The sequence below is a fragment of the Cebus imitator genome, unplaced genomic scaffold (assembly GCF_001604975.1).
Source record: "Cebus imitator isolate Cc_AM_T3 unplaced genomic scaffold, Cebus_imitator-1.0 Scaffold548, whole genome shotgun sequence".
In the NCBI taxonomy this organism is placed as follows: Eukaryota; Metazoa; Chordata; class Mammalia; order Primates; family Cebidae; genus Cebus; species Cebus imitator.
In genome coordinates this window covers 421290-432512 of record NW_016107863.1, presented here as the reverse complement: position 1 = coordinate 432512, position 11223 = coordinate 421290, and the positions used below count along the sequence as shown (strand labels likewise).

General features: G+C 47.1%; 1 protein-coding gene across 3 annotated transcripts in view; it reads right to left on the bottom strand.

Moving 5' to 3' along the window:
• LOC108293797 (up-regulator of cell proliferation) overlaps positions 1-10376 on the bottom strand; it is a 36262-nt gene extending 25886 nt beyond the window's left edge. Inside the window, exon 1 of one of the 3 annotated variants that reach the window (XM_017515366.2) lies at positions 9869-10376. In XM_017515366.2, the coding sequence (XP_017370855.1) occupies positions 9869-9882 (14 nt within the window). In that variant the 5' untranslated portion in view covers positions 9883-10376. The remainder of the gene's footprint in view (positions 1-9868) is intronic. The other 2 variants (XM_017515367.2, XM_037733815.1) reach the window with 2 other exon arrangements.
• Positions 10377-11223: the final 847 nt, after the last annotated feature.

Sequence of the window (11223 nt, the reverse complement as noted above, 5' to 3'; positions counted from 1 at the left end):
GGAGAATTGCTTGAACCCAGGAGGCGGAGGTTGCGGTGAGCCGAGATCGCGCCATTGCACTCCAGCCTGGGTAACAAGAGCGAAACTCCGTCTCCAAAAACAAAACAAAAAAAAAAGAAACAAATAAATAATTGTTTTTTTAAAGGCTATGCTAGAAGATGTTAAGTGCTACAGAGAAAACAAGGCATAGGCCAAGGTCAGGTGTGCTGAGAATTGGGGTGGGAAGGGCAGAGCAGTTTGGCTGGAGAAAGGGCTGTGTTAGTTACTGGTTTGGGAGGAGGTGAAGGCAGGAGCTATATGACCACCAGGGGATGAGGACTGCAGGAATAGCCAGGGCAAAGGCCCTAACATACCCAGGGACCAACGGGGAGGCCCGAGTGGCTTCAGCAAGAGAGTGAACAATGAGTAGGAAGCGGCAGCAGGAGAAGCTAGAGAAGACTCAACTTTATAGGCCATAAAAGACTATGGCTTTGGGGAGGAAGAGGAGGAGGAAAAAATAAAAATAAAAAAGATTTTTAAAGAAAAGCTTATTCTAGAGGATGCGGTAGCCATGAAAGGGCCCTAGGTGCAGGGTGACAGACCTGTCTAGGCTGCCAGGCTGAGAATGACAAGAGTTAACCTATGCTCAACTATCCAGCCTTATATTCAGGAAGACAACAATGAAGGCTCAGACCTGGGCAGTAGCACCAGCAGCAACAGCATGTGGCCAGACTCGCAAAAAGCATCTGTGAAGGACTGCAACAGACTGGACAATATGTCTACAGACACGAGCCAAAATAAGTTCAAATTTTCCAGGTTCAATCAGTTGTTCCTTTCTCAGATAGGGAGGTCTGTGGGTAAAGCAAGACTTGAGGGGATCGTGAGCAAATTGGCACTGACAGGCTGGCCCAAGACCCCTACCCTTGGATGTGCTAAGCACTGAGCTGGAAGCGGTTTGGAGAGCTAAAAAAGGTAATCTTTCACCATGTACAGGTGACACCACCGTCGGCAACTTCCCTACAGACACACGCTCTGCCACCTCCACCTGACACCACAGTGCACTCCCAACAAAGACAGAATCAACTTGCATTTTCTCCATAATGCAAAGAAACGATGGTGCGGGCAGACCTGGAAAAAAACAAGAGATCAACCTGAAAACTATCATAAACAATGAAAGAATGCAGTAAGCCAGGGCATATAAAGTTAAAATAAATAACTGCCTTCCTATTATACAAATAGGTTAAAAACGTGGAAGGAGACCTCCCATTTACAGTAGCAACAAGAAAAATAATACATGTTATAAATGTGCAACACCTATATGAGAAGAATTTTGACTCCAAATAAGACTTGAAGAACTGAAAAGGGCTGGGCACAGTGGCTCATGCCTATAAACCCAGGACTCTGGGAGGCTAAGGTAAGAGTTATCCCTTGAGGTTAGGGGTTCCAAAGCCAGGAGTTCAAGACCAGCCTGGGCAACACAGTGAAACCCTGACTCAACAGAAAATTTAAAAATTAACTGGGTCTGGCGGCATGTGCCTTAAGTCCCAGTTATTTAGGAGGCTGAGGAGAATTCCTCAAGCCCAGGAGTTTGAGGCTGCAGTACACTGTAGCCTGGGTGACAGAGCAAGAAGACTCTGTCTCAAAAAAATAAAAATTAAAATTTTTTTTAATTTAAAAGAAATCTGTTTCTGGATTTTCAGAGGAAAGAGTTTAAAAAAAAAAGAAAAGAAAAAGATAGGCCAGGCATGGTGGCTCATGCCTGTAATCCTAGCCCTTGGGAGGCTGAAGCAGGCAGATCACCTGAAGTCAGGAGTTTGAGACGAGCCTGGCCAACATGGTGAAACCCTATCTCTACTAAAAATACAAAAATTAGCCAGGCATGGGGCGTGGTGGCAGGTGCCTGTAATCCCAGCTACTCAGGAGGCTGAGGCAGGAAAACCACTTGAACCTGGGAGGTGGAGGTTGCAGTGAGCTGAGGTCATGCCACTGCACGTCAGCCTGAGCAACACAGTGAGAGTGAGACTCTGTCTCCAAAATATATATATATGATAATGAAAAGGTGTATTCTGTCTTAGAAAGGCTGAATTTTTTTTTTTTTAAGAGATGAGATCTCTATGTTGTCCAGGCCCATCTAAAATCCTGGGCTCATGTGATCCATCTGCCTCAGTCCCCCAAAATGCCAGGATTATAAGCATAAGCTACAATGCCTGGCCTTTATTCTAATTTTAAAAGTCAACTCTCTCCAAATTAACACATAAGTAAATTTAGGTTCAAAACCAGTTGATTCTGTGAAAAAATATTTATAAAATAACAATCAGGAAATTTTTGAAAAAGAACAGTGAAGGACAAAACTTCCCACATAACAGAACATAATAATTTAATAATTTAAGTCTACAATAATTTAAGGTTGTTCATGAATACACAGAGAAATCAGTAAAAGGAGATCCCAGAAATAGGCCCAAATGCAGTCAAAAATTTCATCAATGATCTAGATGGCATTGAATGTCTAGAACTTATTCAATCATGAAAACCAGGAAAAAAAATTAAGATAGGTCCTTACCACTTCTTTCACCCAAATGACTTACCAACTGGATCTAAGATTAAGTTTTTTAGTGTCCTAAAAGAAAGTATTAGAGACTTAAAAAATCTGCACCATGAGCATATATTACTTAAAATAAAGCAACTTAACAATTTATAAAAAGTCACAATGGGCTAAGTGTGGTGGCCCAAACCTAAAATCTCAGCACTTTGGGAGGCTGAGATGGGAGGATTGCTTGAGCCCAGGAGTTCAAGAACAGCCTGGGCAACAAAGTAAGATCCTCTCTCTACAAAAAAAATTTCTTAAAATTCACAATAGCCAGGTGTGGTGGCATGCACCTGTAGTCTCAGCTACTCAGGAGGCTGAGGCAGGAGGACTTGAGCCCAGGAGGTTGAGGCTGCAGTGAGCCATGTTGGTGCCATTGCACTCCAGCCTGGGGGAGTGAGCAAAACCCTGTCTCAAAAAGAAAAAAAGAAAAAGTTGGCTACGTGCAGTGGCTTAAGCCTATAATTCCAGTACTTTGGGAGGCCGAGGTAGGCGGATCACTTGAGGTCAGGGGTTCAAGACCAAACTGGGCAACATGGTGAAACCCTGTCTCTACTAAAAATACAAAATTAGCCAGGGGTGATGGCGCATGCTGGTAATCCCAGCTACTCAGAAGGCTGAGGGAGGAGAACCGCTTGAACCTGGAGGCGGAGGTTGCAGTGAGCCGGGATCACGCCACTGCACTCTAGCCTAGGCCACAGAGTGAGATCCTGCCTCAAAAAAAAAAAGAAAAAGAAAAAGTAAGTGACAATTCAACAAATTTAAAACAGAACCACCATGTCTGACCTAAAGTGAGAAGGATGCTCCTAGCATACAGGTAGGTCCCTTTTTTTTTTAAAGACAGGAAGACAGGGTCTCACTGTGTTGCCCAGGCTTGAATGCAGTGGTACGATCATGGCTCAGTGCTGCCTCAAACTCCTGGGCTCATGCCATCCTCTGCCTCAGCCTCCCAAACTGCTGGGATTTTAGGCATGAGCCACTGTGTCGGCATTGGATACTTTAAAAAAAGAGCTCTTCTAAGTTATTCCATTTTCAGGCATTTTTTTGTTAAGCCATAATTGAAGGTATTGTCCGCTCTGTCAACACAGCTTCTTACCCATGTGAGCCAATCCTTACTTCAGCTTTATCAAAATGTTCTGGAAGATGCTACACGTGCTCTGTGATCACAACAAAAACTACAGAATCCAACACTTTCGTTTGTGCCTCAGCAACGAAATTTAAACCAACTGTAATAATCCTGAATTGGGCCATTTTGCATTTTATCTTAAACTGCCTAGCCGAGCCTAGAAGCCCGCTTCTGTATAATAGGAATAACAGTACTTATTGAACAGGTTGCTGTGAAGATTGAATAACTTAATGTATGCAACAGCATTTAGAATAGGGCCTGACAAGGCCGGGCGCGGTGGCTCAAGCCTGTAATCCCAGCACTTTGGGAGGCCGAGGCGGGTGGATCACGAGGTCAAGAGATCGAGACCATCCTGGTCAACATGGTGAAACCCCGTCTCTACTAAAAAAAAAATACAAAAAATTAGCTGGGTATGGTGGCACGTGCCTGTAATCCCAGCGACTCAGGAGGCTGGGGCAGGAGAATTGCCTGAACCCGGGAGGCGGAGGTTGCAGTGAGCCGAGATCGCGCCATTGCACTCCAGCCTGGGTAACAAGAGCGAAACTCCGTCTCAAAAAAAAAAAAAAAAAAAAAAGAATAGGGCCTGACAGCACACTTGTTGGAAGTGGGCAGGATCTAAATTTAAAAGAACATTCTCTAGGACTGCAAAGTCCCTGCTACTCATGTTTCTAGGTGAGAGCCCTCCCCTGAGCTGGGGTGGGTGTGCTCTTGGGTCCATCCCCATGGAGAGGTCAACTGCATAGCTGTTGCATCCCACGAAGTACTGGTGCACTCTGCCACCTATGGGCAGGTGAGTGAAGTCTGGAGAGCTGCCCTGAAGAACCAGGGACACTCTGACCTTTTTGACCCCTGCTATAGTTCTCCCATATGTTCAGTGTGGGGAACCTCTGGGTGGCTGCTGGCTTGTTCGGCAATCCCACGTTCGTGGGCAGAGAGCCAATACAAAGTCTCAGTCCTGCTGGCAAATCTATGTCCCTTCTGCAGAAGTCACAGCAGCTACTGAGCAAGATAAGGGTTCACTAGACTTCTCCCAAGAGCAAAGATACATCTTGTTTGAGTTCTTAATGATTAATTCTCAAAGTGTAGTTTACAGGGCCCCCTTCCTTTCCTTCCCACAGCGTGGCGAGAGGACCCATCTTTCACCCAGCGTAGAGGGCCTATGAGCTCTGTGGCTGTGGCCTGGCCCATTCGGACCAGGATGGATCGCCAGTGGGAATGCTAAGCCCTTCCCTTCCCACAAAATGACAATGGTGACAGAGAATCTTCCTGGACAGCCAAGACAAAAGGTAAAAAGTAAAGGTACTTTTGACGGCCAATGGATGTTAATGGGGGTGCCTTCAGCTACCAAGATAAATGATTCCTTGACAATTCCCAGGGGACGAGATGTTCCTGAGAGGCATAGCCAGGAGGGTGGATGAGGTCTCCAGCTGAATGTGTAAAGGAACAGTGGGCTGGGGGAAGGACCTGAGGAGATCGCAGGGGAGGAGGGAGGAGGGGCGGAGAGGAAAGAAGAGGAGTGAAGAGCAGAAACGGAGAAGGAAGACAGCAAAGAAGGAAGAGAAAATGGAGGAGAAAAGGGATGGGGGAGGGGAAGAGGGAGGAGAGGATGGCTGAGAGGGAGGAGGAGGGGGAAGAGGAGGGGCAGGAAAAGGCCAAGGTCCATGTGCCCTCCCTCCTCAGGCAAGGAATCGGTCCAGGGAGGAACCACTGGCCTAGGGTTTGCTGTCCAGTGACGGCTTCTCCTCTACCCCAATTAGCCACACATTCCTGGGTTTCAATCACTCAGTCACCTCATCCACTACCTTGAGTCCCATCTCTATATAGCCAAGCATTCTCTATAGCCCCACTCAGAACCCACAGATCCTCCCACCCATTCTCTGCTCAAGTTCCTCCCTTCTAGGGCAGATCTCACTCCATTTCTCCTGGCCAGACAGGGACCATATTTTCTGAAATAAAGAGCTGAGGAGTGGGAGTTTACTTATGGAGATCAACTGTTACTTGCTGCCACCAACTGAATCAAAGAAACAAACTGAGTATTTCTAAGGGAATATAGGGGTCAGGGATGAAGTTTCTACCTCTAAAGACCAGATAAGGCTGGGCGATTTGGCTCATGCCTGTAATCTTAGCACTTTGGGAGGCAGAAGCAGGAGAACAGCTTGAACCTGGGAGGCGGAGGTTGTATTACGCTGAGATCGTGGCACTGCACTCCAGGCTGGGAGACGGTGAGACTCCATCTCAAAAAAAAAAAAAAAAGGTAAACAAAGATGCCATTAGCATCCTATTTCTTGACTTAATTATTCCATCAGACAGGCAAAACTTTTCATGTATGATGTCATCATGTGTTGGGAGGTATAGAGAATCCTCAAAATCTGGCGGTGGCGGGGAAGGTGGTAAACCATTTAAGAGGATCATTTGGTAGCATCAAGTTAAAACAGGCAGGAAAGACAAAAAAACAACAGGCAAGCCCTCTGCTCATGTAGTCCAAGTCTTCGAATATACTCTACATATCCAGAGACACAGATGGGCAGCATTATCTTTGAGAAAATCGGGAACATCCTTAACTGAATAATATAACCATCCATGGAATATTATATATCTGTCAAAATGTAGGTAGACTGGGAACGGTGTAATGTGCTTATAATTCCAGCAATTTGGGAGGCCAAGACAGGAGGATGGCTTGAGCCCAGAAGTTCAAGATCAACCTAGACAACATAGTGAGATCCTCATCACTATTAGATCAAAGTAGGCAATATAGTTAGACCCTCATCACTATTTAAAAAAAAAAGAGAGTGAGAGAGAAAATGCAGGTAAAACAAACAAACAAAAAAATGTATATGGATCTGTCCCTTGTTCCGGCATGGAAAGAATTTCAAGCCATATTGTTGGGCAAATAAAGCAAGCTGCAGAACAGTATGATAGCATTTACGTAAAAACAGAGCAAGGAACAAACTTAGTATGCAAATGCAAGGAAAACATCTGTCAGGGCACCCACCAAACTCAGATGGGAGGGAGGAGGGACACTAGTTGTTTCTACAAAGCTGTCTCTCTGATAAGAATAAGTGACTATTTAAAATCTTTTTAAGACTTTTTCCCTAGCAAGCAGACCAAATAAAAAAAAAAAGATTTTAAGATCGGTAGTCTATGAAAAGCCTATTACACTTGATCTTTATTTTGTGTTTTTCAAATTATCCATTAGTAACAACTTGAAAAATATAGACTTTGCATTGGCAACCCAGGTTAAAGAAACGTGAGGAGCTGTATGTAGTGTTGCTGGAAATGAAAATCTGAAAATTCAGGATGTATAGTTGTAACATTGTTATGCATAAGAGCCCCTTTGAAAATCTGTTGAAAGCTACAGACCTTGCTCCCAGGAAAATTACACAGGACTCCCAATGCTGCATACAATTTCAGAGAACAAAGGGACCCCCCAGAAGCCCATCCATGAATCATGGAGCCTAGGTTAAGAACCTCTGATTCAGACAACAGTTGCCACTAAAACAGATGTGACCATGCAGAGAACGTGTGTTGGGGCTACTAGCAGAGACGGATTACAGAGCCCAAGGAAACCCCAACAGTGAAAGAGCAGGCAAAGGAGTTAACAGACAAGAAAGACCTAGGCAGCTGTGAGACAGCCAGGCAAGGGGCAGAGACAAGAGATGGGCTGTTGAGTGAGGCCAGTTCAAGAGAGGGCAGATGGTAGCATGAGCTGCTCCATGTCTTGTGCCCTCTCTGCCACCTCTATACTGCTGTAACGTGGATTCTCTGAGAGCTCCACCAGTGCAAATCATGTCATTTACCTTCAGCAAGTGGTGGGCAGTGAGTCCACAAAGGGGGTCAGGTCCCATGGTCTGGTCCCAGTCTCATCCTATGGACTTGTCTCCACTTTGCTCTAAACACACTGGGCCGTGGGCGGGGCATTTCTCAAATATTTAGCACAATGCCTGACACATTCATAAGGTCCTCAAAAATGGTCAGCATTTCTTCTTTCCTTCCCAATTCATGGAGACTGTCACTTAGTAAAAACATCAATTTGGAGATTCCTCTATGACTCACCCAGGCCAGATCATCCCTCCCTTCCCATCCCTGCCCTATACCTCTGGACTCGTACACCTAGTGCAGTAGCTTTAATGTTTGCAAGCTGGCTGGCTGAAACAGCCCTCAGGGTCTCAGGAAGCACTGTCTTCCTAGCTAGACTCTGATCTACCAGGGAAGCCTGTCGCAGTGGACACGTAGGAGCTATGTCTGGCAATGTACATAATATGCATAGTTTTCCCCACCAAATGAAATAAAGCACCAGTCATGTGTCACTTAACAATAGGGATACATTTTGAGAAATGAGTGGTTTGGCAGTTTGGTCCTTGTGTGAACATCATAGGGCAAACTTACACAAACCTACATGACAGGGCGAACTATGCACCCAGGCTATATATGGTGCATACAGCCTGTTGCTCTTTGGCTACAAACTTGTACAGCATGTTACAGTATGAATAGGCAACTAACACAATGATAAGTATTTGTGCATGGGACCACTGTATCATGCAGTCCTCCATTGTCATTATGTGGTGCATGACTTGTATACTAAAGGTTTTGAGACCTCAGCTTTTGCAATGGATACCCCTCAGAAAATTACAGGTTACAAACTGTAGATTCATGGGGGTCACACAAATAATTAGAACCGCAAATATCAAACATCACCAACTACAGGGATACAGCATAAGCCCTATTGGCTCACAGAAATACCAGTGCAGCATGAAGTCCAGCTCTGACCCATGTCTACAAAGCAGTGTACTTGGGCACCCAATGCACCACGATTTTTTTTTAAAAAAGCTTCATTCAGGGCAGTCCCACACAGGTTCAGCCACCCTCATGTCGCCTCCAGGAGGCTCTACCTCACCCTTTCCTGACAAGTGGGAAAGGAATGCTGCAGGACCTTGAATCCCTAGGTCAATCAGCCTGGCCTTCCCAGGGATGGTTCCCTTCTTACTCTATTTATGAGCTCAAAGTGCTGGGTGCTCAGCTGGCAATGAAAAGTCCTGGTACCGGAAATGACCACTGCCCCAAAACCTAGAAAGACAGCAGGCAACATTCAAATTCAGCTTGCTTCATTCAGGTCTACTGTAGTGGGCCAAAACACCCCAGGGCATGGCTCATGCCTCCTCTAGAGGAGGCACAATGTCCACGATCCCCGCCACACAGCACCATGTCCCCCCTCCCCCGTTCCGGCCCCTCAACACACACCTGTAAAGCTCTTTGGGAACTGTAAAGATGCACTCTGAATGCTAGCACAGCCACTAGGTCCAAGACCCTCTGAATGATGGGTAACAGTCAAAGAAGAATTTTAACAACTAAAGCGATGACCTTGAGCCTAATTTCCTTCTCTGTAAAACGAACATGTTGGGCTGTCATTCCCAGATTTCAGCACTAGTAAAATTACTAAAACAAAAAGATAATAATGAATTACTGAGGTTTTAGTTTGCCAAGTGAGAATTTTTTTTTCCAAAAATTACAAACTATGTGTGTCACCATCATTTCCTAAAAGGAACAACATTTTAAACCAAAAAAGTTGAAAAGAGGTAATATCAGAATAAGCGCAGGCACCTCAAGGCAAGCCGGTAGGCAACGGCCCCGACCAAGGAGATCCCGGAGTGGCTCTCAGCAAAGGGTCTGCATCTGCCCCGATACTGACATTCTGGGTACGTCTCAACGACGCGGCAAACAAGCGTCCACTCCTAACGCGAGCAAGTTTAAAACCCAGGAACAGAGATGCCAGGCGCCGGAGTGAAGCCTTTCCAGGCCTCCGCGGGTTGCCCCGGGCCGCGGCAAGGACCCGCACCCTGGTTCCCCAGCCGCTCGCCGGGCCCTCGCTCCCGCTGCCCCCCGGCGCCTCCGGGCCTCTTGTCCTCCCCGGATCCCCTAGACCCGCGTACTCCGACTCCCGCACCCCGGGGGGCCGCTGTCCTCGGCCGGGGCCCCCGCCTGCCCCCCACGCCCGCCCGGCCGCGTCCGCCCAAGGTCGGCTCGAACGGGCCGTGGGCCCAGAGGGCCTGGCGGGCGGGGGCGCCCCTGGCCGGGTCCAGGCCGCGTCCGAGACCAGAGCCGGCAGGCCGGAGCCGCTCCGGGTCCCGCTCCCGTTCCTGCCGGCAGCCGCAGGGGCGCGGGGCCTGCGAGACGGCACTCACCCGGGCGACGCCATGAGCGCAGCGAGGTCTTCGCTCCCGCCTCCTCCGCTTCCTCCGCGCGGCCGCGGCTCGGCGCCGGGGAGGGGCCTGGCCCGCCGGCCGCCCGCCCGCTCCGGGACGCGCTCCAGGGATGGAGGTGGGGTGTGGTGGGCCCGGGGTCCCCTCGGAGCAGCCCGGGGGTGGCCGGGGCGGGGTGGGGGCGGGGCGGCCCAGGTCCGCCCGCAGCCCGGAGCCCGCCCAACGCCCACCTGCCCAGGTGCCCGGAGGCCGGAACTCGCCGGGCGGTGCCAAAGCTGCAGGATAACCTGCCCTCGGGCCACAAAACAGCCCCAGGGCCTTACTGAAGTCCACACCTCTCTGTGATTGGAGTTTAATTTCTGTAAGACAAGCCTTTTCTTTAGCCCTGAAGCGTAAGGCGTTATTATTAAGCAAAACAATAACTTTCCTTCTTCTTACTTGCAGTGTTGTGTTGGACAGTTGCTGGCCTCTCTGAGACTGTACTTACTGTAAAATATGTGTAAAGTGGCATTGTGAAGCTCTAAGCAATGCAAAGCAATTTTATTATTCTTTACATTGTGTTACAAAGTAAAAATAATAAGTCTGCAGTTCCTCCAGTGAGGCTTCACAGCTTCTGCTACGGGTTATGAGTCCTTAGGCAGGTAGATTTTTGAGCTTCAGTTCTCTCTGCAAAATGAGTTTCCAAAAATGATCTAAGTGAAAATGCTTAATAAAAAGCTCTGGACAATGTAAATCATTGTTGATAGCATTTTTGGTGTTACATTAAATATCATTGGCTGGACACAGTGGCTCACGCCTGTAATCCCACACTTTGGGAGGCGGAGGCTGGAGGATCGCTTGGGCCCAGGAGTTCAAGATCAGCCTGAGCAACATACTGAGAGGACCCCCTGCCTGTCCCGCTCCCAGCTTATTTTTTAAAATAAAATTAAAGTTAAAAATATATATATATCATTAACCACTATTTTAAAATGTTTACTACTAATAAGAATACAAGACAGCAAAGCAGTGATTAAAACCTTAGCTCTGCAGCACTGAAGTGTCCTTTGAAGTGATTTAAAAAACAACAACAAAAAAAAAACCTTAGCTCTGAAGCCAGAATACCTGTATTGGAATCTGGGCTCCACCAATTACCAGCTCTAGGAGCCCCAGCAAGATAGAACCTTTCCAGGGCCACAGTTTCTTATTTGAAAATTAAGGCTAAAAATAAGTCCCTCTCTGTGAAGATTAAATGAGTTAGTATTTGCAACCATTTGTAACTATTTTTAAATGTTTGTTAACATTGTGTGAATCAGGGTCCCTTTTCCTCCTGGGAGAATCCGGTCAATGTTTCTGAGCCT